Here is a 27,878-nt window from a genome sequence, read left to right on the forward strand (position 1 = left end):
AGTATATAAAATAAAAGTTTGAAGAGTTAAAATGGTTTTAGGTTGTGGCTTTCTAACCAGAATTTAACATGGAAAAAATGAAGTGCAGTTGGTTGTATGACAGTTGAAGTTGATCATAACAAATTCATTCTGGCCTACCATTTAAATTAAAAAAGAAAAAAGTGAAGTCTCTTTTTCTGTTGACATTTAAAGGACAGCAATGGGAACTTGGAATTAGCGGTGACTTTCCTTACTGCAAAGAATGCCAAGGTTCCTCAGCAGGAGGAAGCAACTTACTATCAAACAGCACTTCCGGGCAATGACAGATACATCAGTGTGGGCAGCCAGGCAGACACAAGTAGGTATTTTTCTCTGTATAAACTATTTTAAAAGCAAAGAAACTAAGAACTTGGCTGTAAGAGATTAACCATCAGTTCTGCTTGTAAATTCCCTAACTTCACATTTCCTAGGTTTTCAGTTGCTCGTTTCTTTCAGCATAAATTTTACTTTCTTCAGCTACCTCTCGATTTTTTTTTAACTTGTTCATTTTTGCTATTAGTTAGAAATTGAACTGGACCTACAACATATTTTTGCCCATTGTGGTTGGGGCATGCCATTCAAGAAGGGTAAGTAGCTTTAAAGAGAGGCAAAAGTCCACAAACATAGGAGTACTTCAAAACCTAAATAAAAATAAATATTAAAGCCAGAAATACAATGTTATAGAAGTAACATTACCACATATGCATTTTAAGGACCTTATATTGTTAGTCAATGGTGTCCACGAGCTAAACTGATAACAGCAGGTGTTCAGCATGCTTTCTGCCTCTCAGGATTAACTCCCAAGTTTAAGAAGTTGGCAGTTGTCCCATGAAAAAGAGAAACCATTAAAAATGGTTAAGATTGTTTCATATGGGAGGCATTCTTTTCTGATTATTTCTTTATTGTGTTGACCTTTTTCTTATGTTAAGAGTGTGCAGTATTTTTTTCAGTCCTGGAGAGGACACTCATCTTGGCCCCATATAAATGCTTTATGTTCACACGTTTCAGCATTTGTTACCTGAAGTATAAATTATTCTCTAAAGCGATAAGAGAAATAACGTGGAAGAAACAGAGTGTATTGAAGGGTGTGTACAATGGATTTGAGTTCTATAGTAACTTCTGAATTTTCTGTTAATATTGTTTGTGTTTCTGATCTCTTTTAAACACAAACCTAACATTGAATTTTTAAAGTTCTTTCCACCAGACCCCCAAGCGGTGCAAATCTGCATGCCTTCATTGAAGTCAATGAAATTCTGCTTTAAAAGAGCATGGGCTCTTGCTCTTAGTTTTTATTTCAGGAGGTGGTGGTAACATAAGTAAAGACTTTTTTTTTCAGGGTTAGGGTTTCATATTATTTTAAGCAGACATTATCCATTATAAAATCTAGTTTTGCCTCCAACTACTTGGAGTTGAAAGAGTAGATTTGTATCATTTTAAAACTTGCTTATGTTTTGGAATAGCTGAGCTAGTTCAGGTTTTCAGCAGTACAGCGTAGAAAAGTGTTAACCTTCTGTGTTTCTGGTATCCCTTCATAAAATTTATCAGGTACATTATGGAAAATTAGAATTTCCCAAGAATAAATTTAAAATCAAAACATGTAACTAAAGTAATTTAGGTCTAGATAAAGTCAGAAAAGCTTCTGCACCAAAACGGTATATATTTAACATATCGGCTTCCTCTGTGGATCCAGAATCACATCTCCATACTTTTCTGAGATACAGGAGTTTGCTACTGCAATATTTACGACTATTATTCCAGAGCAAGTACAGATATGGGATAACGAGTCGGATTCTGTTGTCGCTCATGTTTCATTAACTACTCTATTGATGAAAAAAGTCCAGTTGCAGAGTCCCATTCTGCCCTCATTTATACCCCATGTAACCTTACTGGAGACAAGAGGGTTGCATAGGGTGTAACAGAGGGTATAATCTGGCCCACAGAATGCACGAAATAGAGCACATGGTGACTTTGAAATCCATGCTTCATTTGCAGCACTGGTCATTAGAAAAAATAAATCTTTATAGCTCTGAAACTGATTAAATATTGAAAGATAATCAAGAAAGTAGCAACCATTGTGGAGTAAAAACACTGACATTTTGGAGACTGACATCCCTTATGTTATCTGCTGCTGACTGTTCAAGTTCATTGGCATCAAAGCTAGAGAGCCCTTCATTCCTTGCAGGCTAGCTTTAGGTCACAAAATTAATGTATTTGGGAGTCTCATCCTAGTTTATTTCTGTACATGAGAAAACCACTGAACTTTGGCTGTCTCTGATGAAGAGAAATCCCTGACTGGGATAACAGAACTTTTGCATATCTGAAGAGAGGAGACTTTGCAGAACTTTTGAAAACTTTGTAAGTTACACTATTCTCTGCTCAATCCAGTCTCTGCTGATAAGTACCTTTATCGCATCCACTACATTTCTTCACATTTTTTTATAAATAGAAAAAGCTCAAAACAAATCACCAGGACACTCTTGCAATCAGGGTATGAAGGGGGGAGGAGGGGAGAGAATAGGACAATGGTTGATTTGAGAGGAGAATGAAAACAAACATGGGTTAAAACAAAATATTAAACCACGATAACATGATTATTTTAACCTTCATCATTCCCTTCAATGAAGAGGGTTGTTGATGCCACTTATCTGTAACACTGTAAAACTGATGACATTGTTTTGCCATTTAAATTTGTTGAACCCCATTAAATGCCCCACCAAAGTGTAATTATCTCAAGATAAACTCATCACATCATGCCTTATTACTCAATCATCCACATTCATTTGAAATTTAAGATGTCTTGAGTCATCTAGACTGAGGATAAGAGGGCAACAGATAAATACCGGAAACCCAGTCCCTTACCAGGGAACAAAAAATATCTGTTTATTGAGGCTTGTGAGTGTATGCCAAGCAAAAAGGCATAGTTGGCTTATTCTTGAGGTTATTGGCTTAACTGGCTCTATATTATTGAAAGATGCTTACTTAGTAAAGAATAAAATATCTGGTTGAGCCACCAAGTACATTATCCAACATGGAAGGAAGTGTTAGGAAACTGAAATTCCTCAAGAGTAGTAGGCTTTCTGCCCAGACCCTGTTTATGGCAATTTATTGGCTTGTCAGCAGTTGGAAAAGCTATTAATTGAATGTTCAATTGTTAAGATTTTAAAAACATGCCTGGTTAATGAAAATAAAGACCCTTTCTACTCCTTCCTTCAACAATGCTTTATATTTCATAAATTTGATAATTTACTACTTATCAGAAATTAATTCAGTATTAAACACAAAGGCCGCATTAATATTAAGAATACAGCCTTCACTTGTGCATGCCAAACTTTGCATGTCCCAACACCTGCATGTGCAGTTTTCTAGCACCAACAGCTGCATATACAGTTGCTTTGATCAACTCTATGTGCAAGTGATAGTTGTCAGTTTGTGTGTACGCAAATAGAAACCATAACATGAAAACTTGTTAAATGTTGGGGTTGTTGCAATATACCCGTACAAAAATTCTGATCTAGAGTTTTTGCTGTGTCATGTGGATCCCAGGCGTTACAAAAGAGACCTTGCAGTTTTTTGCAAAAAGACCACTGTGCTTATAGCAATACAAAAAAACAGAGAAGTACAGTAGTGTTTAATAATGCTGTGCCATTATAGAGCACTTGAAGCACTTTCTACCTGAAGTTCAGTGCTTTTAGTAGCATGATTTAAAACAACTCACCTCAATTTATTTTTGTCTGGGGATGTTAGTCAGAACAGTTACATTGTTAAACGTAGTATTTATTTTCTCCTTTTTATTTGAGAAACTTGAAGAATCCAGGGTTGGGGAGGAAGAAGCAGCGAAAGGGGGAGAAATTCATTTTAGAAAAATATTGTCTTTGGGTCAAACTTCAGCCAAGCCTTGCAGAAATAACCACACGCCCCTCTGTTCTAAAGTACAGGAATTTCTCTCCCTCATGCCACTAAAATTTTATCAAATTCAAGTCCTGAAATATTTCATGTATAGAAATTATTCTTCTGTGTAACTCTGTCTTTGCCAGAGGAGCTTAAATCTTATGAGTGTAAAAGTCCCTTGCACATCTAGGGAGCTATATTAACTAGAGGGTCACAGGCTTTGTTGCTTCTGTAGGCTGAGCTTGTTGCACACACTTAGGGGCTCCTTGCATTTCTCTTTTTCCCCATAAGCTTCTTGTGTGCCAAACTCCTCTCCCTCTGTATTTCAGGGACCCCCTGCAACTCTACTGCTTTTGTTGTCATGCCAAAGGCTGTATGTCCCTTGATTCTTCCCTATGGCACATGCCACGGGCTCTGTGTACCCCACCCCATTCTCTCCCAGTGTTGGGCTCAGTGTACCCCCATTTACCCCTGTTCCTCCACCATTCTTTCTTGTTTTCTTTCTGTTTGGAAGATGAGTTATTCTGGATGTCCACATTTAAACTATATTGGGATTGATGGGCTGGACTGAGATGAGGATTGGTGTTATGCTGGATGGTGTTTGTGGTTGCCATAAATGGGTTCTTTGATCTGTGGACAATAGGAAAGCTGTTAGAAGGTGCTGAGTCTGCAAACTGGATCCCAGAGGCTCCGCATTCGCCCATTTCCCTCTTCTGGTTTTCTGATTTTCATCAAAATCAATAGGGTTCTGCCCATTGGTGCTCACAACATTCCTTGGAATTGATTGGATGCGACATACAAAAGGTAACACTTTAAGAACAAAGAAATTCCATGAAGTTGAGTCTAGGACAGTGGTGGGCAAACTATGGCCCAGGGGCAGTATCCGGTCCTGCAGATGTTTTAATCCGGCCCTCGAGCTCCTGCCGGGGAGCAGGGTCTGGGGCTTCCCCCATTCCGCTCAGCTCCTGGAAGCAGCGTCGTGTCCTATGCGTAGGGGCAGCCAGGGGGCTCTGCATGCTCCCCAGCACTGCCCCCCGCAGCTCCCATTGGCTGGGAACTGTGGTCAATGGGAGCTGCAGGGGCGGTGACTGCGGATGGGACATGCCGCTGCTTCTGGGAGCTGCTTGAGGTAAGCGCCGCCTGGAGCCTGCACCCCGACCCCCTCCCATGCCCCTGCCCCAGCCCTGATCCCCCTCCTGCCCTTGAACCCCTCTGTTCCAGCCCAACACCCTCAATTCCTCATCCCCAGCTCACACCCCAACCCCCAATTTTGTGAGCATTCATGGCCTGCCATACAATTTCCATACACACATCTGGCCCTTGGGCCAAAAAGTTTGCCCAAGCAAAGTAGGATCTCACTTTGCTTGGGCAGTAATAAATACATTTTATGTAATCTTAACTCTTTAATCTCAAAATGGCAACAATTTGAAAATCTTGGTCTTCCCAGATTCAGCAGTTTTTCATTCAACAGGCCAACACCTTCATTTTCCTTCTCTTGTGCCAGCAGTTCTGTGACCATGGTTGTTACTGCATGCCTCCAGGTTCAGTTGCCACTCACTGTGTCTCCTGGTGAGTTTCGTAGCCTGCTCACTCTTCCAGGTTCCTCCCATTTGCTTTTTCCTTTTAGTGCCATTGATTTCACTCTGGTAAAATCTTTGACATTAAGAACTCAAATAACGCAATAATTGTCTCTTAAAAACACAAGTGGTTAAACTTGAGTATGAATAGTTTATTTTAAATAATCTGATGGGAACTTCCTCAGTAAGCAAACTGAGTATTGAGTTAGAAAAAAATGGACCAGTGGTGACTGTATATTGGCATACTTGAAATGTTTTCACTTATTAAACCCATTTGTGGCAATACACAATGCGTAGGGAGGATTTCAAACACTGGACCTTATGTACCACAAATACACACTGCTGCATAGATTAGAAAACAAAACAAAACCAAAAACTATCAAAAGCAAGAGCCAGTTCCAATAGTAGTTACACTATTCATCTCTGTACACTAATTGTTTGTGAGTAAAGGTCACTAGTGTACCCAGCTAGACCTTTTGAAGATCATGTCACCTTCTTGCCTATTCAAAACTAATCTTTCTGAACAGCAGATGTAGCATTCTTGAGTCTTTGACTGAAACTAATGTTTCAATGCCATTGGCATAACTCTGAGGAGCTGCTTTGCTTATTAACAAAAATTAAGAGGTGGTTGTTGTTTTATCCAATAATAATCATATTTGGCTGCGAAGTTTGAGAATAAATTCTGTGCCTCTTACAAGCCCATTTGGAAGGGCTTGGTCTAAAGGTAACTTGATTATGGTGTATAAATGACTTCATGGGGAGAAAACACTGTGTCCTAAAGGGTTCTTTAATCTAGCAGAGAAAGGTATAACAGGAACCAATGGCTGGAATTTAAAGCCAGACAAATTGAAATAAGAAATAAAACACATTTTTCACAGTGAGGGTGAATAACTATTGGAACAAACTACCAAGGGAAGTGTTGGATTCTTTATCTCTTGAAATGTTCAGATCAAGACTGGATGCCATTCTGGAAGATATGCTTTAGTCAAACACAAGTTAGTAGGGCCAAATCGAGTAACTGGGTGAAATTTTCAGACCATATGATCTAATGGTCTCTTCTACTTTAAAATCTATGAATCAATAGTTATCTAGACACGAGCCTCGCTATAGGTATTTCAGTTCAGAACCTTTAGCTCCAAAATCTAAATTCCTACTTAATCAGTCAAAGGGTAAATTTTAAAAATGAGTGGGTTCATCATGTTCCAGTAGAAGTTGCTATTCAATAACCACAAGCCACTGGCTCAGTGTTGCAGCACTCCGTAAACTCATAAATCAAAGGAACATCATAAATCAAAGGAACATCATAAATCAAATGAACAATCAGCCAAAGTAACCAATGAATATGCAAAATTCAAAGTTAGATACCTTGGGCCCTTTCATTTTCAAGGTATTGCACCAAAAGACTTCAGTACACTTAAGAGTCAACAAGCTACAAAATATTAATCAGTGTTTTAAAAAAAAACAGTTTGGATTTTTCTTGGAGGTACACTATGTATGCTTGGAGAATCAGGAATCTGTATATAGAGAACATTCAGAACAGATGTCCTCGAAGTACACTAGAAAAGGAAGTTTAGATAACATCAGTTTTCATCTATGGGTTCTGTTATCCCCTATTCAGTGACACAAATTAATTACAGTGAATGTGTATATGATGAAAGGGATAAGTAATAGGTAGTAACTGTTTTAGAGAAAAGTGCATATGAACACATGAGAAGTGAAGTACAATTTATAAAAGAAAATCATATAGTGCTTGAGCTAAAGCCTTTTGAAACCAATTGGAGCATTTCTGTTGACATCAGTGGGCTTGGGATCAGGCACCATATAAACTAAAGCTGTTTGTGTAATTACATGTCATCTTTAAAAATACTTTTCATTAGCAAAATTTTTAGAAACAAAGTGTAGATGGGGATTCTCCTTTTTGTTTTAATACTATATGATCAACTTCTGTTCTTAGTACACCAATTAACAGTACATTTTTGTGATGTTCTTAGCATTTAGGCTAATAGTACATGTTAATAAACATTTAAAATATTAAAAATGTGTTGTCCATTAGCCAGAAAAAGGAAAAAAATACAATTTTGGCAAAGTGTCAGTTGACTTTGACCTTGAAATATTTTGGCAGTCTTTGCTTTTTTAGCAATGGGAACTTCTGTCTGGGCTCAATGGAGGGTAGTTTGCAGTGTTAAAACTACTGTGTGTTTTGTCTTGGATGGTGTGTGTGTGTGTGTGTGTGTGTGTGTGTGTGTGTGTAAAGAAAATGAGATTTTTCAAGTTTTTTTTATTTTTCACTTAAATATTGACTCTTCCTTTTTAATTTTTGTATAAGATGCGGATAACTCAAAGATTTCTTATCAACCCCAATGAAAAAGGAATGGCTGCAGAAGCCTTCACCTTTCCAAAGAAGTGACTAATGTAATCCTAGATTCACCTAATTAATGGGGATGCCCATTTATATCAACCTGCTTTCCCCCTCTATACTCCAAACTAACCTTTCACCATCATGGATCACTTGATGATAACCTGTCCATTCCCTTTGTGGCATCTGCCATTGGCCACTGTCAGAGGACAGGATACTGGGCTTGATAGACCTTTGGTCTGACCCAGTATGGCCATTCTTATGTTCATCCTTTATTAGTTGTGATCACTACCAGCACTCTGCAACTGGAAATATAGGAAACTTCCAGTGAGACTGCAGGGTTGCTAAGTGACTACCAGCAAATGGGTGGGAAATGCAGAATGACAGATAATTATAAATTGTGGAGCTGTAACTCCATTAAATGGTTTTGGCGATGACAGAAACTGAAATTTTGTTACTTTAAAATTTTTTTTGAATAACAAGTGGACCAGAGCCCTAAACCAATATGCTGCCCACTGGATAACACTCCCAACTGCTTCACTGCTGGCCTCTTTTCTATGCAATTTTTATTAATGTATTTTTTTTTTAATCTGCTATCAGTGAAGTGTTCGTACTCCAGCTCTGAATGGCTAAGTCTCTCAGTTTGCAGGTGTGGTGCCATATTTGTAAATTGCCAGGTTTTTTGTCTGAATTGGCATGTACAGAATACTAAAATCCATAATGCATCAGATGTTAGCTTCCTTATCAGCCGAGTGTATCATTTCATAATGGATTTAGCCCCCTCTGGAGTGAGATTTGCAAGCCTGAGACTCTAAATGTTGTTTTAAAAAATAAAAATCAATTCAGGAACGGTTTCCAAGCATCACACAGATACTTAAAGTAAAACAAGTTACTTTGCTGTTATTCTTGCTATTGTTTATTACTAGAGTGCTATAGTTGTGTATATTGCTTTACAGGTAAGAAGACATGGTTGCTGCCCCTAAGGGCTTAATATCTAAATTAAATTGAATTTCAACCAAATAACACAGACCCTGGTGGAAGCTGGTGAGGAGGAATGCAGTGGGAGAAGGGCCAGTGCTATGTCTAATTTCTGAAGATATGAGAAAAGAACTGTCATTTTGATATCTACAATCCTTCCTTAGCTGCAGATTGGTGTGTAGCTATGGAAATGATTGTAACATCACACTGTCAGTGTATTATTTTGATTCAACAGAAAGTATCCACAGCTATATAAGACTGGGGAAATAATGGATACTGACTCTACCGCAGGCCAATCTATCAGGGAAAGGCTAAAAAGAGAAGTTCTTGGGAATGAGTTACAAAGGCTTGGCAGTGAAAGGGGAAATGTAAACAAATTGCCTCACCTCCTTTCCTCTATAACTCCCAAGTTTGTAGCTCTCCATTCTGTCACCCGCCTCCCATCTGCTTTTAACATTGCTTTTAGGCTGGAGTAACCCCTGGCATAGCTGCTTTGTTTGACTTTGCTCTGGCCCATAAAAACAGGAAAGAAAGTGAAAATGGCACTGCACTGACTCTGGGTTTGACATCATACAGGTACACCTGAGGGTCATCTTTGTACAACATAATTCCTTCTCTCCTTCCCTCCCGCTGACTTGCAAAGTGGGATTTTCAGCCATGGAAAGTCCGATGCATTCAGTCCTCTGTCCTTCTAGCAGTCTTGCACAGCTGGCCGTCATTCCCATTAGCCTGACTGCTCTGGGAAGAGTTTCTCTGCTTGACGGGAATGCATAATTTAGCAGTGGGAGGCTGCGAGAGAGAATATATTTCCTCTCCTGAGTAAAGAAGAGTTTCTACTGCTACATATACAGTAGGTTGGGAAGCTTACATAAATTATGTTTGCTGGCAGCTGATAAAATTATTTTTTTTGTGATGACTGCGATTATAGGGAAAGTAAGAAATAGGCCCCTTACATTTTTATTCATTTGGTAACAGAAAAAAGGCTGGATGGATTGCCAATGTGGGGACTCTTATTTGAACTTCAATATCTGATCATTTTTCTTTGATGTTTTTGGTAATTGAATGTTGTGCTCGTTGCTTCCACTAATCCGACTGAAGGAAATTCAACATGTTTAGTTTCAAACTAAAAAAGTGTGAGAGGGAGAATGGGAGGAAAAAGAGAGGGAAGGGAAGATTTAGCTTAATAATGTGCTGACTCCTCGCTTAGGTCTTAATCCTGCAAATGCCTATGTATGTAATTACCTTACCTACGTCACTAATCTCATTGACTGTGTGTGTATACAATATACACACAAGCATTTACAGGATTGTGCTTTTGTCTGTGTTTTGGGGACATTCAGCACACATGGTTGCATATGAGATCATAGTCGTGACTCTTCTCTTTGAAGATACCCTTTAAGGAAATTCTATTTTCATCAAATGTAATTTGGAAAAAGCAGTATCTTGGCCTTGATAAAGACCGTTACACCACTGAACTTAAAAGCAGTAGTAGAGAAGGGACTTTACAGGAAGCTATAGGTTTGCAGAACCAGTCCTACATTGATGGGTAACTTGATGGAGACCACTTGGGAAACAGGAAGACTTTGGAAAAGGGAAAAATGCTTTTTGTAGAGCATTAGTTACAAAGAAGAAAGTGTTATGTTTTTCTTTTTCTTTATTTTAATTATCAGGTAGGAGAGGGAGTAGGTAGTGAAGATGTTAAGATTAGTGGTGGAAAGCAAAACAAAAGAAGTTAATTTTGAGGAGGAATTTGAATGTGGTTTAGCAGTCCATGCTGGTTTTGTGTCCTCTACCGTAAGATTTTATTTTTCATTCTGTTTCACTTTTAATTTTGAGAAAGATAGTTTTGCTTTTCAGATGTGATTGATCTCACTGGAGATGATAAAGATGATCTTCAGAGGGCAATTGCCCTGAGTTTGGAGGAATCAAACAGGGCATTCAGGGAGACTGGAATAACAGATGAGGAACAAGCCATTAGCAGGTAAACAAACAACTTACATAAAGCAGAAATAAAATTTTAAAAGAATCAGAGATTGGCCTGTGTTGATTTCCCCCCCCCCCCATCTAATAAAGAAGAACTTGTTAATTTTCATCTGTTGTGCTGTTGATACCTCTGGCTTCAGGAGTGTTGCTTTACTGCACTGTATGCTTTCTATTGAAAAACCAGCCCTCTATTTTTAAGGTAGAAATTAATGGTATATTTCATGGCTGCACATTTGCTTAGATACCTAGGACCAGTTTGGAAGCAGAGACCTTTGATCAATTTTTTCTAAAATCAAACCTAAAACTGAAAGACATTTCTATGGTGTATTTGGGAAAGAGTTGGAAAGCAAAATATGATTAAGACGCTAGCCACTTCTTTGTATGCTTGCAGTGTTCATTATTACAATAACACTTTCTCACTTCTGTGGCAGGAAAGTATGATTTTGTTAGTGTTCTTAAATTTTAGCAGAAACAAGAGCTACCACATTACAGGTGGCAACGTGTTTTTTGTTACAAAACTTGTTTCTGTTTCAGAGGGTCAGAATTCTGTAAAACATTCAGTTTGGACTGAAATTTTCTAGACTTAGTTTTGCCTAAGGTGGAGCGTGTGTGGGTGTTTTTATTTTTATTTTTATTTATTTATTTTACTTTTTAGCAAAAAAAATTTTAAATGGGAAAATATATTGTGACATCTTTTGTGAACAGCAGTAGAGCTGAAATAACAGAGTCTTGAAAGTTGCAATTAGCTGTGGATATAGTTCTCACTGAAAAGCTATGCATGGCCTTTCTATGGAGGAAAGTAGCTTTGATTTGACCCAAGGTACGAGTGTTTGAAAGTGAGGTACTGCCCAGTTGCAATAGTTATTTGCAGGGCTGGCTCCAGCTGGTGCTTGGGGCGGCAGATTGTTGGAGGCGGCATTCTGCCCAATCCTAGGGCGGCATGGCCGCTTTTTTTTTTTTTTTTTTGTTCTGCTCCGGCTGCCCTGCCGGGGGTGGCGGCACGGAGAACCAGAGTGCCCTGCAGGGCAGTCCTCTTCCTTCCCTCCCCGCCGACCGGAGCTGAGCCCTCGCGGCAGGAGGCGGCGCAGTGGGAGGGGCTGCGTGGCAGCGCCCCTGCTGTAGCCCTGGCCGCCCCCTTCTCTCTCTCTCCCGCCCGCTCTGCGCCCCCCCCCCCCCGCCGGTCCCCCTGCGCCACAGTGGTGTTTTTTTTTTGTTTTTTTGTTTTTGTTTTGCTTGGCCCTGGTTATTTGGTAATCTTGTTAAGTGTGCACCCAATTGAGGGTGTGCTGTGCATGCCTGTGGTTCCCACAGAAAGTTAAGCTGCTCTAGCTATTGTTGCTTTATCCTCCAAAATGGCCCTTTACCTTAAGTCCGAGACAAGTTGGAGTTAGGAGGTCCACCACAATTGTATTGTTTAGTACGTTGTGTTTAGCAAAGTCAGGGATATAATGAAAAGGCTTCTTCTCTGACGTGTAATTTTCCATCTTTCCCTACAATATTTTTCTTTGAAAAATAGAAGCTGTGCTAATTGCAAAAGTAAACATGCCCATTAAAGATAGTTCTTCCCACACATCTGGAAGGCTATTTAGTGATCAGGGTCCTCATTATTGGACTAGTTTAAAATGTTTTACATTCTTTAGGAAGACAGGAGGGGCTGAGACAAGAGGGAGATTTGCTCCTGGTAGTTAGTTAATGTGGCTGGTGATATTGTTCTTCAGGTTTCAGTATATGTATGTTCTGACATCATTTCTCATAAATTACTATTTTAGTACAAGACAGCCAAAGCTGTTTTTCTCTAATTTCATATGAGAAGTTCAGCTCTTGTGAACTTTTAGTTACTGTTTTCATAATCGTGTTGGAGGGTTAGGTGCATCTTGCAGGGCCATTTCCTTTTTTTGTTTTTTGCTTTGGCCTCTATTCAGGAACTTTTCTTTTGCTTTTGAAGTATCTTCTCGATTTAGACCGTTTTCTTTTTCCCCTAGTCCCTTTTCCACACTGCAAAGATTAAAAAGACCACTTTTGGCAATCTTGTGATCTACAAGTAAATACTGCAAATGTTTTTTAGTATTTTTCTCTGGTGGCAGAAACTAGCAAACCAATATGCCATTTTATTTGTATCACATATACAAGAAGCATATAGGATCTCTCTGGTCAATCCTATACAGCCTCACCAAAATAAAATAAATAGTGTTTGTTTATACTAGCAACATGCTTATCTTTTAATTATAGATGTGTGTATTGTTCATGTAATGTTAAGTTTGAATCACAAGTAAAATACAGAAATTTGACACTTAAGGTTTACAGAAATACTATGGTCAATTTATGATAGGATTTTAGGTTTTGTTTTTTTATATGTTTAGAAAGCCTACCACACAGATTTTTTTGTTTTTGTTTTTTGTTTTTCTTCTTGGATACTAACATTCATTCCTTTACTGTGTGTTGGCAGCTTTGCTCTGTTCTGAAAACCAGAAAGTGAAACTGATTTTAAAAAAAAAATGGAAACAAGGGCAAATGTAGTAGTCAGTTTTTGTTTATTAGGCTAAGGGAAAGCAAAAGTCAAATAAAAACTCCAGCAGCAAGAAAGCAAACTGGAAAAAATCAGTTTTAATAATTGAAGGACACAAATCTTTTAATTTGGTATCCTCATTATGGGGAAGATTTTCAAAAGCACAAATGAGAGAGGTGCCTAATGAGTTTGCTAGGTGTGGAGTTAAGGTTTCTATGGGAACATTATGAATGTATTGATTTGTGTGATCACTATATTTATGAAACATTACAGTAGTTTTGTTTTTTTGCATTAAATTGACATTTTTTAGAACTGGTCAATACCAGATTGAGAGAAGTGCAATCCAAATGCCCATGCATGCACGTAAACTGTTGTCATTGAGGAATATTGATTCTGTTATTTTAAAGTAAAAATGTCTTTTTCTTCTCTGCTGAATCTCTCCATAAAGCATTTAAGTCCAGTGCATTAACATGACAAAGCTCACCCAGTTGTTTTCTCTCAAACATTCCTGCGATTATAGGTTTTTATTTTATAGGACATGATATAGCAGCTGCATTGTGGTCCACAAATTACATTTGGCCATAGCTGCCTCTAAAGAAAAAGCAAGCTTAGAGTATTCAGAATTCTTAGTCACCTGTCCTAATACTAAAAAGATTCAAATATACTGCTCTTTGAATATTAATGACCTTAAGATTTCTCAGCCCACTAATGTGTTCTGTTATCCAACAGGCAGCTGTCCTTATTAGAATTTCTATAACTTACTTCCTCATCTGCTATATCATTTAAAACTTGATGGTTTCAAACAAAGTATAAATATATGAGTAAAATAATTAGGATTGTAATAGTATGAGCATGTAAATAACTACCATATTTAATGGCAGTGGTAGAAAGGGGTAGAGCCATCCTAGATGTCAAGCTCTTGAACTCTAGAAAGTATTTCCAAATAGGGCCGGGCCCTACCCAGACAGAATTCCCACTGATGATAGTGGGACTAAAGTGTTCAAGATTGTACCCAAAGGTCCCTTTACTTGTTAAAATTAAGAAGGTCCTTTTTTCTACACAGTGAGTCATGTCTAAAAATGCACCAAGAGATTCATGAATTGATGCATGACTTGGTCTTGCTCTTCCAATTAAATAACTACTTTTTTGGTCGTTAGCATCATTCTAGGGACCCATTTTCTGTTCCATATGCTATGATTTTTGAAGAGGGTTGATGATACCCAGAGCCAGAAGTAAGACATCCTCGTCCCAATTATCTTGACAGATAACTTCCACGTGTCAAGGACAATGTGTGAGAGATTCTTTCTCATAAGTCCCACATCATATTACATATATGAGAATGGCCTAGTATCAAACTTCCTCTGCTTAACCTTTGGCAGTAATTTCAATATGACAGTTGGGAGGCTGAGAGGGTTCAATATATCCCATCAAGTAATTTATGTTGAATAGCTGTTTTACTGAGCCATAACTGGTTCTTGCACACTGTAGTTGAGGTTGTGTCCAGAACTATTTCCTTGTCAAAAACCGACTGAGGAATTGAAAAGCTAACTGTCATACTGTAACATGAATTTGTTGAGGCTGATGTTTTAGTCTATGGTTACTGACTATAAAAGCACTGTTATCTGAGGGCAGATAGTGTTAGGCCTAATCCTCTCCCAGCAGTTGATTCCCTTCTAACTAGGAGAAATTGCCACAAGGTAAATTAAAGTAAAAAGAACAGGAGTATGCATCCGAAGAAGTGGGCTGTAGTCCACGAAAGCTTATGCTCTAATAAATTTGTTAGTCTCTAAGGTGCCACAAGTACTCCTGTTCTTTTTGCAGATACAGACTAACACGGCTGCTACTCTGAAACCTGTCACAAGGCTAGTGAAAGTCAGCTTTAGTAATAAAGCTTTATCTAAACTGAGCTAAGACCAGACTTGTAGGTGATCAAACTGATGAACCCTCTACTATTAAAGGAAGAGAGAGAATTCTAAAAAGAAAAATCATTAAAAATGAACTGAATACATAAATGCTATTGGTCTTTGGCTAAACCTGTGGTGTCAGAAGGTAAGTAGGTAAAAGTATTGTAAGTAGGTAAAAACATCAGGGGATGCCAGTTTCACTCACTTGTGCCAGGGAATGGACCTCCATAGTTGGGCAGGTGACAGAATTCCACTACTCTGCCCTGGGGGTTCCGCCTGGGCAGACCAGTCTTACTGTCCAGCTGGAGCTCTCTCTGAACCCTGCTTGCAAAGGCTGCTTAGGAAATTCACAGTAGGGTACTCTGACTGCCCTTTTCTTGGCTGGGCTGAGCAGATCTCACATGAACTATATTACACATTCTAACAATTGTTGGCCAAAATCCGTTGCAAACCAGAGTTTAGATTGTACTTCCTGTTCAAAAAATTGTTTTAAATTGATGTGATGTTTGCTTTGAAGTCCTCTTTAAGGCATCATCAAATAGCTGATCTTCTCCCAAAGCGTAGCTGTCACATAACACTGCCAAAGAAATGCCAATGATGGGGGAAGCAAATGTTTAAAAAAAAAAAAAAAAAAAAAGTTCCTTTATCTTTCAGGTTTTCTCAAGAGGCAATACTGATTTTTGATAATATGGGAAGTAATTTGTTTTAGTTAATATCCAAATTAAAAGGTAAAATGCCTGCCCTACAGTGCCCTATATAGCGAGATCTCAATGATTTGAGTTTAATGGGGTTCATGAGCTTTTGCTCCAGTTTTTGTTATGCTTCTGTATAAGGGATGAATTCCTTGCATCTGAACGACACATTTCTTACAAGGAATGTAAAGTCTTGAATATGGCAACTACTCCGTATGGGAGCAGTTTAAGATTTTCTGGGTAGAGGAGTGGGTTTTTCCTAATCCACAAGGTACACTTGAGCTACAGAAGGCAATGAATCCACTGCATAGGATGTGGAAATGGTGATCCAGAAACATGGATTCCATTATCTGCTTGTCATTGGTATGCTGCATGATCTTGAGTGAGCTAGGTAAATTTCCTTCATTATGGTTTCTGATCAGTCAAATGGTGGTAATATTCTTTCTAAAGCACTGTGATACGTGTGGATGAAAAGTGACTACTGGTAGATTCTCAAACTACTTTTGTTTCCCACTTTGTTATTGTCTACCTGAACAATGAGAACGCAGTTTTAAAAGATTGGTCTTTGACTTTTTAAAATTAATTTTCTTTATTTACATATAGTGGAATTAAAAATTGGTATCCTTTAGTCATGAAAGCTTACCCCATTCAAAAACATGACTATGTAATGCCATTTATTGTGGAAAATCAGCTACAGTACTGCATTTGCAAATAAAGTACCATCTTATTTTCCAAGGCGCGTTGTGGCACATAAAACAAAAAAGTGTTTGAGTCAAGAATAAATCTGATAAGTTACCAAATGATTAGTTATTTCTGTATTAATATTTGTAGGTGTAACTACGTATTATACCGTTATCTTACTGTATTATTACTTTTCTTTTAATTTTTTCATTTCTCTTTCTGCTTTCTAAGAGTTCTAGAAGCCAGTATAGCAGAAAATAAAGCAAGTTTGAAAAGGACACATCCAGAAGTATGGAGTGATTCTCCAAACCCCTATGATCGAAAAAGGCAAGACAGTTGTCCAGTTGGATTAAAGAATGTTGGCAACACATGCTGGTTTAGTGCTGTTATTCAGGTAAGTGCGTTTGCTGACTAGCTGTACTTTCTGTTGTAATATAATTTATACAAAATTAATTGGTGGTGATGGACAGTATCTAAACTTAAAGCTAAAGAATAAGATTTCAGCATTATCTGTTTACTATGTGCCTATAAATGTTCATACTGGTTTTAGTACGGTATTTATACTGGATTACCGATCTGATTTGGTGAGGTGTTGAAGTAAGTCACAAAACTTGTTAATTAACGACAAAGGGCATGATTTTTCAAAGGTAATGAGGGCCTGTAGCTCACACTTTGGCAGCTGCTGGTGTTCAAAGTATTTGAAAATCAAGAAATAAATATTTTAAATAAAATGTTAGAGGTGGGAGGAGGAGAAGTGGCTGACTAACCTTTGTTGTTGCAGTTCTAATGATTAGGATGTTTCAGTACCACCATCCAAGAATGAACTGTTCGTAGGGTAGCCACAAAGTTGGGGTAAGAGGCAGAGAGAAGATCTTTGGAAGAGTGAGGGAAAAAGGGCCAGTGCAGCCTCAGTCATTCTGTCTTGAGTTAGTCTGGCTAGCTCAGCTAATCTACGCATACTGTCGTAGTGGGTAAACTGTTTGTATGGACAGCTGGTATGAAGACTTTATTATTAGTTTGATATAATTATGTATCAAAATGATTTTCACTTTCACAAGGGGAAAAGAATTGAAGTTCCTTAATCAGGAATTGAGAATTTTGCTCATTTGATTTTTAACTCCAAAAAGCAGTAAAAGCAGTTTTCAGTAGCCAGAATTGGTATACCAGGTTTACATTTGAGTGGAGTCATTTAGAGTAAGCTATTAAGAACTAGGTTAAATGTGTGAAGTAAATTAGACTGTAGATAATTTCTCAAGGGAAGCAAAATCTCATCACTGAAAATGATCAAGGCAAGATTAGAATAGGAATGAATTGTATTCCTGTAGAAATCTCAGTACTGGCCTGTGGTGATTCAAGGAGATAGACTACATGACCTAAAAGACCTTTTGCTAGCCTAAATAATCATGAATTTATACAGGTAGGGCCAAATTCTGCCATACTCACTGTAATACCTTATTGCTTGAGCAGTCCTGCTCAGTTCAGAACTATTTGAGAAGTAAAGTACTACTCAAGGTGAATAAGTATACCACAGCGTGTCTCTGAACTAGTAAAATGTTGTGTTTAGACTAATATCAAATATTCTTTATGTATAATGCTTATGAAGCTTTACAATTTTTTTTTTACTAAATGACTCTAAAGGGACAATCAGTCCACCTTTAAATGATTCTGTGGATATCTTGAAAATATGTATCTATTAGCTGCTGAATATTGTGAAAATAACTGAGATCTAATTGGGAGTGAGATGTTTCTTAAACAATATACAGTATGCAAAGTATAATTAAGTTGTAAGACCACTCCTGCATCTTAAGACGTTAAACTAGATCATAGAATCCTAGAATATCAGGGTTGGAAGGGACCTCAGGAGGTCATCTAGTCCAACCCCCTGCTTAAAGCAGAACCAACCCCAACTAAATCATCCCAGCCAGGGCTTTGTCCAGCCAGGCCTTAAAAACCTCTAAGGATCCACCACCTCCCTAGGTAACCTATTCCAGTGCTTCACCACCCTCCTAGTGAAATAGTTTTTCCTAAGGGTATGTCTACACTAAGGGATTAATCCGAATTTATATAATTCGAATGTTGGAAACAGATTGTATAAAGTCTAATGTATGCGGCCACACTAAGCACATTAATTCGGCGGTGTGCGTCCATGTACTGGGGCTAGCGTCGATTTCCGGAGCGTTGCACTGTGGGTAGTTATCCCATAGCTATCCCATAGTTCCCGCAGTCTCCCCCGCCCATTGGAATTCTAGGTTAAGATCCCAGTGCCCGATGGGGCAAAAAACATTGTCGCAGGTGGTTCTGGGTACAGCCTCACCCCTCCCTTCATGAATGCAACGGCAGACAACCATTTTGCACCTTTTTTCCTGGGTGAACACTGCAGACTCCATACCACGGCAAGCATGGAGCCCGCTCAGCTCAAGACAGCAGTCATGAACATTGTAAACACCTCGCGTGTTCTCGTGCAGTTTTTGATGAGCCAGGACCAGAAAAATGAGGAGAGGAGGAGGCGGCGACGGCAGCCTAGTGAGAAGAGTGATGAGGACATGGACATGGACACAGAATTCTCTCAAACCGCGGGCCCCGGTGCTTTGGAGATCATGTTAATGGGGCAGGTTCTATCCGTGGAATGCCAATTCTGGGCCCGGGAAACAAGCACAGACTGGTGGGACCACATAGTGTTGCAGGTGTGGGACAATTCCCAGTGGCTGCGAAACTTTCGCATGCGTAAGGGCACTTTCATGGAACTTTGTGACTTGCTTTCCCCTTCCCTGAAGCGCCAGAATACCAAGTTGAGAGCAGCCCTCGCAGTTGAGAAACGAGTGGCAATAGCCCTGTGGAAGCTTGCAACGCCAGACAGCTACCGGTCAGTCGGGAATCAATTTGGAGTGGGCAAATCTACTGTGTGGGCTGCTGTGATGCAAGTAGCCAAAGCAATCACTGAGGTGCTGCTACGAAAGGTAGTGACTCTGGGAAATGTGCAGGTCACAGTGGATGGCTTTGCTGCAATGGGATTCCCTAACTGTGGTGGGGCGATAGATGGAACCCATATCCCTATCTTGGCACCGGAGCACCAGGGTACCCAGTACATAAACCGCAAGGGGTACTTTTCAATGGTGCTGCAAGCACTTGTGAATCACAAGGGACGTTTCACCAACATCAACGCGGGCTAGCCGGGAAGGGTTCATGACGCTCGCGTCTTCAGGAACACTACTCTGTTTAAAGGGCTGCAGCAAGGGACTTACTTCCCGGACCAGAAAATAACTGTTGGGGATGTTGAAATGCCAATAGTTATTCTTGGGGACCCAGCCTACCCCTTAATGCCATGGCTCATGAAGCCATACACAGGCAGCCTGGACAGGAGTCAGGAGCTGTTCAACTACAGGCTGAAGTGCAGAATGGTGGTAGAATGTGCATTTGGCCACTGGCGATCGTTACTGACTCGCTCAGACCTCAGCCAAACCAGTATCCCCATTGTTATTGTTGCTTGCTGTGTGCTCCACAATCTCTGTGAAAGTAAGGGGGAGACCTTTGTGGTGGGGTAGGAGGCTGAGGCAAATTGCCTGGCTGCTGATTCCGCGCAGCCAGACACCAGGGTGATTAGAAGAGCACACCAGGAAGCGCTGTGCATCAGAGAAGCTTTGAAAACCAGTTTCATGACTGGCCAGGCTACAGTGTGAAATATCTGTTTGTTTCTCCTTCATGAAAACCTGCCCCCTTTATTGACTCATTCTCTGTAAGGAACCCACCCTGCCCCTTCCCCCAGTTTGCTTTCAAAGGAAATAAAGTCACTATCATTTAAAAATCATGTATTCTTTATTAATTGATTATAAAAAAGAGGGAGAGAACCCGGGTGGGGTTTGGGAGGAGGATTGGCGGGAAGGAAAAGGCCACTAGAAAAAGGTTAAAAAAAGGACAGCCTTTTGCTTGGGCTGTCCACTGGGGTGGAATGGGAGGGTGTATGGAGCCTCCCCCCAGTGTTCTTACACGTCTGGATGAGGAGGCTATGGAACATGGTGAGGGGGGAGGGGGTTATAAAGGAGCTGTAGCGGCACTCTGTTATCCTGCTGCCGTTCCTAGAGCTCCACCAGACGCCGGAGCATGTCTGTTTGCTCACGCAGCAGCCCCAGCATTGCATCCTGCCTCCTCTGATCTTCCTGACGCCACCTCTCATCTCGAGCGTCTCTCATGTCCTCACGTTGGTCCCTCATGTTCACATTCACTGGCTTCTTTCCTATACTTTAAAACTGTGTCCTTCCACTCATTCAGATGAGCTCTTTCACTGCGGGCGGATTCCATGATTTCCGCGAACATCTCGTCTCGCGTCTTCTTTTTCCGACGCCTTATCTGAGATAGCCTTCGGGACGGAGGAGGGAGGCTTGAAAAATTTGCAGCTGCTGAAGGAAGGGAAAAAAGGAGATAATTTTTTAAAAAGATACGTTTTGCAGAACAATGCTTATACTCTTTCACGGTGACCAACACTATTCACATTACATAGCACATGTGATTTCTGTGCAAGGTCGCATTTTGCCTCTTAATATTGAGTGCCTGTGGCTTTGCTGCTAGAGATCACAGACGCAGGTCCGGGCAACAGAATTCGGCTTGCATGCGGCCATGGTAAGCCATTGTCTTTCGGCTTCTGCGCCCTCCTTTCCCACATACCAAGCAAAGCCCGTTGAGTGCTGCGGTTTTCCTGTTAACCTTCAGCAGCAGAAAACAAACTAACCCCCTCCCCATCCAATTCTCTGGATGATCGCTTTATCCCTCCCCCCACCGCAGGTAAACAGCCCAGTAGGAACGGCCACCTCTGTCCCCTTAATGAAATTCCCATATTTCAACCAGGTTACCATGAGCGATATCACTCTCCTGAGGATTACACAGCGAGATAAAGAACGGATGTTGCTTGATTGCCAGCAAACACCAGGACCATACGCTGCCAGACTTTGTCATGCAATGATACCAGATTACTTGCTACTAGCATGGCGTGGTCAAGTGTCCTACCATGGAGGACGGAATAAGGCTGCACTGCCCAGAAACCTTGTGGCAAGGCTTTTGGAGTACCTCCAGAAGAGCTTCATGGAGATGTTCCTGGAGGATTTCCGCTCCATCCCCAGACATGTTAACAGACTTTTCCAGTAGCTGTACTGGCCGCGAATGCATCCCAAGTCCTCAGGGCAAAGTAATCATTAAAAAACAGTTGCTTTTAAAACAAGTTTTATATTTTAAAAGGTAAATTCACCTGAGGTCCCTTTTATGGGGTCATGGTCTTGGATACTGGGTTGGGAGGGTACTTCAGACAGGCTGAGAAAAAGATCTTGTCTGTTGGGGAGAACGGAGTGCTGTGTGCTCTCCACAAGCTCATCGTCGTCCTCCTCTTCCCCGTCCGCAGAATCCTCAGGTATAGCTGATGAGATTACCCCCACCTCAGAATACACGGTCAGAGGTGGGGTAGTGGTGGCGGCCTCCCCCTAGAACTGCATGCAGCTCGGCGTAGAAGCAGCATGTCCGCGGCTCTGACCCGGAGCGACTGTTTGCCTCCTTTGTTTTTTGATAGGCTTGTCTGAGCTTCTTGACTTTCACGTGACACTGATCTGAGTCCGTATTGTGGCCTCTCTCTATCATGCCCTTGGAGATTTTTTTCAAAAATTTTAGCATTTCGTCTTTTCTAATTAAGTTCTGCTAGCACTGAATCCTCTCCCCATATAGTGATCAGATCCAGTCGCTCCCGTACGGTTCATGCTGGTGCTCTTTTTCGATTATCGGTCTGCATGGTTACCTGTGCTGATGAGCTATCTGTGGTCACCTGTGCTCTCCACGCTGGGCAAACAGGAAATAAAATTCAGATGTTCGCGGGGCTTTTCCTGTCTACCTGGCCAGTGCATCCGAGTTCAGATTGCTGTCCAGAACGGTCACAATGGTGCACTGTGGGATAGCTCCCAGAGACCAATACCATCGAATTGTGGCCACACTAACCCTAATTTGAAATGACAATATCGATTTTGGCGCTATTCCGCTCGTCGGGGTGGAGTACAGAAATCGATTTTAAGAGCCCTTTATTTCGAAATAAATGGCTTCGTTGTGTGGATGGGTGCAGGGTTAATTCGATTTAATGCTGCTAAATCCGAATTAAAGTCAAAGTGTAGACCAGGCCTAATAGCCAATCTAGACTTCCCCCACTGTAATTTGAATATTTCTTTTTATCTCAGTTTTTGATGAATTTCTATTGTACAGATACTGTCAGGCTAAATAGTATTTTGTTTTAAATAAACTATTTATATTAACAGAGCTGCAGATAACACCTCAGTCTGTAAAACTAAAAGAATTAAAAAAATTCCACCAAACTATTCTATTATTCATCATCTGTTTTGTGTGTGTGCTTCTCTGTTTGATTGGTGAAAATGGGCCAGTTAGTTTCAAATTTGTTTACAGTCATTGTGTTCTTCCCAGGGCCTCATGCAATAGCAAAATGTTGAAAGGCCTGAGTTTTATGTATTTAGCTAAGTTTTTATTAACACCTAATTTTCACAGATCCAGTGCAGTGTCCCCTCTTAATCACTCACCAGATTGTTTTTGGAGGAATCCTGCTGTTGATCCCTGAGCGTTTAAAGCTTCTGGATTCTGAACAGTCCAGGCATTGCCCTAGTCGTGGGGTCCCTAAGCATATTTTTTGGTTGCAGACCCTCTGTCTAGCATCCTATCCTACAAACTGCCTTGCCCCTTGAATCACTGTTGGTCCTTCAAACTCACCTTATCGCTTAAGCACACTCCGTCCCAGAACTCCACCTGATGGCATGAGCTTTCTGGTTTACATCTTCAAGGGCCGTAACAGAGACACTTTGTCCAGAATTTTAACGTTATTGCTCTTTACTTGACCCTATGAGAAATACACAGTCCTAACAAAAATGATTAACATACGCACATTCCTTCCTCAGTTTCCTCACCCATCCAGGGCATTCTTTTGGCAGGTGTCAGGGTTGTCTGGGGCTGTCCAATGTCCTTCTGTTGCAGTATATTACTTTTAGGGGGTTGTGACGGTCAAGACTGTAACAGGGTACAAAAAAGAACTAGATAAATTCATGGAGGGGAGGGGAGGTCCATCAATGGCTATTAGCCAGGATGGCAGGGATGGTGTTCCTATTCTCTGTTTGCCAGAAGCTGGGAATGGGTGACAGGGGATGGATCGCTTAATGATTACTTGTTCTATTCATTCCCTCTGGGGCACCTGGCATTGGTCACTGTCTGAAGACAGGGTACTGGGCTAGATGAACCTATGGTCTGATCCAGTATGGCCGTTCTTATGAAACTTGGAGCCTTCTTCCCCAGCTCAGCTTCTCTGATCTTGCTCAGTTCAAGTCCTTCCCCTCTCTTGCCCAAACTTCCTGCAAGATCTTTTATAACTTCCTGATTAGTCACCAGTTTGTTGGTCTTGCTTGATAATCTTCCACTGCTCCAAACCCTCAAGCCCCATGCAGACCAACTTGGTCAAACTGGTTTTCCATGATGGGCACTCTCCTTAGCAGAACTAGTGGTGGTCAGAGTACAGTCATTAAGGTTAAATACTCCCCATTGTCCTCAGTCTGGTGCGTGCCTGTTGCTGGTCCTGCCAGCAATAGTGGCATCCACATTTATATAGTGGCGTTCAGCGATAGCAATTTTTATAGCAAAAATTTTATAACAACTTCATAATATCAACCAGAATTCACAAATAGTAAAAGCAAAATCCCCAAATCATCATAGCAACATTGTAGATTTTTTTTTAAAAAAGCCCAACACTCTTGAAAACATTTATCTTGATAAAATGTTAATTTTACTCAAAACTCAAATTGTGAGAGAAACTTGACTTGGTAGTTCTTTAATTTGTTTCTTGGCCATTATCTCATTCACAGATTTCTGTCAGATTTTTCAAGAAGATTGACTTTAGCTTTCTTATAAATGTTTTTTTCTAGTTTGATACAAAAAGTCAAATGTATAGTCTAGGTTTTGGTCCATCAGCCAATGGAAACACAGAACTGTGACTAGAAAGCTTAGAAGTTTATGATAGACCTATAATCTCATGTTAATTGCACTTAATGTGCTACTTTATACCTTGAAGCTGGATTATAAAAGGACTAGCCAGTTTTTTATGGTCACTACTTGTATTGTGTGAAATTCTGTAGCATTCACAATTACAATATTACATCTTGATAAATGGTATATTTACTGTTCATAACTAGAAAATTAATCGAAATAAAATTATCCTTCTCGTGTATGTTTTCATAGTCTTTTTGATTGAAAATGTAGGTTATTTATGTTTTGCCTGTCAACTAGAGAGAATTATGTTTGACAACCATACTAGTATAGTACGTGTAGGTTAATTTTGGACATTATCTAATTCAGTATTTATTTAACCACAGGATGGATAGACTCCTTGGGTTGCATCAACTATAAAAATATTTCAGGCCTTTTTTAGGATCGTTTTGAAACCTGATTAGAGTCAGCAATATCTAATGTTGCCTACGTGAGTCACAATAATATACTAAGCAACACAGTCCAAAACAAAATGAAAATAAATACAAAAACTAGTGGTGCATTTTTCTGTTTAGAATATACTGTTCAGCACTATAGCAAAGCTTATAAAATATACATTTAACATTTCAATGTACACAATCTCATGCAATATTGCTTGGCTTCTACTTGTCAATTTCTCTGCCAATTTTGATTTGAACATGTGATCATCGACTAGTTCCAGTTTCATTTGAGGAGTGTCTTAGAGCAGTCATTTAGAGAGAGTGGCAGCAAAAAACCTGTTACAAGAAGCAAACATTTCTAGAAATGGCATTTATGTGTTGTGTTGAAGCATGGTTCCCCCCCCCCCCCCCCCCCGTGAGTAAGGAAGGGGAGTTTTCTCCATTTTTATTTGAAGACCAAACTTCAGTTAAAAATAAACTCCTGTAAACAAAATTAAATTAAGTAATTTTAATAATGTAACATAACTTTAAAATAAATTCAGAAAGCTATTTAAGGATCCCATATCAAAATAGAATACATGTTTAGATTATCTCTAACGACTACAAATGAATCCATTTTAAAACAAAGTGGTTGTAAAATGAGTTTTCCCTTCACATACTTGCCAAGACATTAGTTCAAACCCTCAGGGATTCTTCCTCCTCAAGTACACTTGAGAGAATCACTAACATCAGAAGTATTAAGAAATGTATGTGGATGCCTTTGTACAAGTTTAGAAGTATTAACTTGGTAGGAGAAGTGCAGAAACTTGAGAGCTTAGAGTATGTTTTTAAAACAATAATTGTAGGTGTACAGATGTATTCTGTTAATGACTTAATATCCTAAGTTACTCATATAAATGCTAAATAGTATCTTGGTGGTGGCTATTATTTGTATTCTGGTAGAACCTAGGGGTGACAGTCAGGATAGGGGCCCCATTATCCTAGGTGCTATACAAACACATAGGAAAACTAGGTACCTGGCCCAGTCTACAACCTCTACGGCCCTGATTCATAGATTCAAGGACTGGAAGGGACCTCGAGAGGTCATCGAGTCCAGTCCCCTGCCCTCATGGCAGGACCAAATACTGTCTAGACCATCCCTGATAGACATTTATCTAACCTACTCTTAAATATTTCCAGAGATGGAGATTCCACAACCTCCATAGGCAGTTTATTCCAGTGTCTAACACCCTGACAGTTAGGAACTTTTTCCTAATGTCCAACCTAAACCTCCCTTGCTGCAGTTTAAGCCCATTGCTTCTTGTTCTATCCTTAGGGAGAACAAGTTTTCTCCCTCCTCCTTATGACACCCTTTTAGATACCTGAAAACTGCTATCATGTCCCCCCTATCTTCTCTTTTCCAAACTAAACAAACCCAATTCTTTCAGCCTTCCTTCATAGGTCATGTTCTCAAGACCTTTAATCTTTCCTGTTGCTCTTCTCTGGACCCTCTCCAGTTTCTCCACATCTTTCTTGAAATGCGATGCCCAGAACTGGACACAATACTCCACTTGAGGCCTAACCAGAGCAGAGTAGAGCAGAAGAATGACTTCTCGTGTCTTGCTCACAACACACCTGTTAATACATCCCAGAATCATGTTTGCTTTTTTTGCAACAGCATCTCACTGTTGACTCATATTTAGCTTGTGGTCAACGATAACTCCTAGATCCCTTTCTGCCGTACCCATTCTGTATGTGTGAAACTGATTGTTCCTTCTTAAGTGGAGCACTTTGCATTTGTCTTTGTTAAACTTCATCCTGTTTACCTCAGATCATTTTTCCAATTTGTCCAGATCATTTTGAATTATGATACTGTCCTCCAAAGCAGTTGCAATCCCTCCCAGTTTGGTATCATCCGCAAACTTAATAAGCGTACTTTCTATGCCAATATCTAAGTCGTTAATGAAGATATTGAACAGAGCCGGTCCCAAAACAGACCCCTGCGGAACCCCACTTGTTATGCCTTCCCAGCAGGATTGGGAACCATTAATAACTACTCTCAGAGTACGGTTATCCAGCCAGTTATGCATCCACCTTACAGTAGCCCCATCTAAGTAGTATTTGCCTAGTTTATCGATAAGAATATCATGCGAGACCGTATCAAATGCCTTACTTAAGTCTGGTATACCACATCCACAGCTTCTCCCTTATCCACAAGACTCGTTATCCTATCAAAGAAAGCTATCAGATTGGTTTGACACGATTTGTTCTTTACAAATCCATGCTGGCTATTCCCTATCACCTTACCACCTTCCAAGTGTTTGCAGATGATTTCCTTAATTACTTGCTCCATTATCTTCCCTGGCACAGAAGTTAAACTAACTGGTCTGTAGTTTCCTGGGTTGTTTTTATTTCCCTTTTTATAGATAGGCACTATATTTGCCCTTTTCCAGTCTTCTGGAATCTCTCCCATCTCTCATGATTTTCCAAAGATAATAGCTAGAGGCTCAGATACCTCTTCTATTAGCTCCTTGAGTATTCTAGGATGCATTTCATCAGGCCCTGGTGACTTGCAGGCATCTAACTTTTCTAAGTGATTTTTAAATTGTTCTTTTTTATTTTATCTGCTAACCCTACCCCCTTCCCATTAGCATTCACTAGGTTAATCATTCCTTCAGACTTCTCGGTGAAGACCGAAACAAAGAAGTCATTAAGCATCTCTGCCATTTCCAAGTTTCCTGTTACTGTTTCTCCCTCTTCACTGAGCAGTGGGCCTACCCTGTCTTTGGTCTTCCTTTTGCTTCTAATGTATTGATAAAAAGTCTTCTTGTTTCCCTTTATTCCCGTAGCTAATTTGAGCTCATTTTGTGCC

At 40.0% G+C, this 27,878-nt stretch overlaps 1 protein-coding gene across 11 annotated transcripts in view; it reads left to right on the top strand.

Moving 5' to 3' along the window:
* USP25 (ubiquitin specific peptidase 25) overlaps window positions 1–27,878 on the top strand; it is a 146,143-nt gene that overhangs the window by 33,512 nt on the left and 84,753 nt on the right. For 9 of the 11 annotated variants that reach the window (XR_010594388.1, XR_010594389.1, XR_010594391.1 and 6 more), the window contains exons 3-5: window positions 193–337; window positions 10,675–10,798; window positions 16,815–16,977. Coding sequence is in view for 3 of the 11 variants with exons in the window: in XM_005294638.5 (XP_005294695.1) it covers window positions 193–337; window positions 10,675–10,798; window positions 16,815–16,977 (432 nt within the window). In the remaining 8 variants the exon portion in view is untranslated. The remainder of the gene's footprint in view (window positions 1–192; window positions 338–10,674; window positions 10,799–16,814; window positions 16,978–27,878) is intronic. The other 2 variants (XM_065575915.1, XM_065575920.1) reach the window with 2 other exon arrangements.

The sequence above is a fragment of the Chrysemys picta genome, chromosome 1 (assembly GCF_011386835.1).
Source record: "Chrysemys picta bellii isolate R12L10 chromosome 1, ASM1138683v2, whole genome shotgun sequence".
Taxonomy (NCBI): domain Eukaryota; kingdom Metazoa; phylum Chordata; order Testudines; family Emydidae; genus Chrysemys; species Chrysemys picta.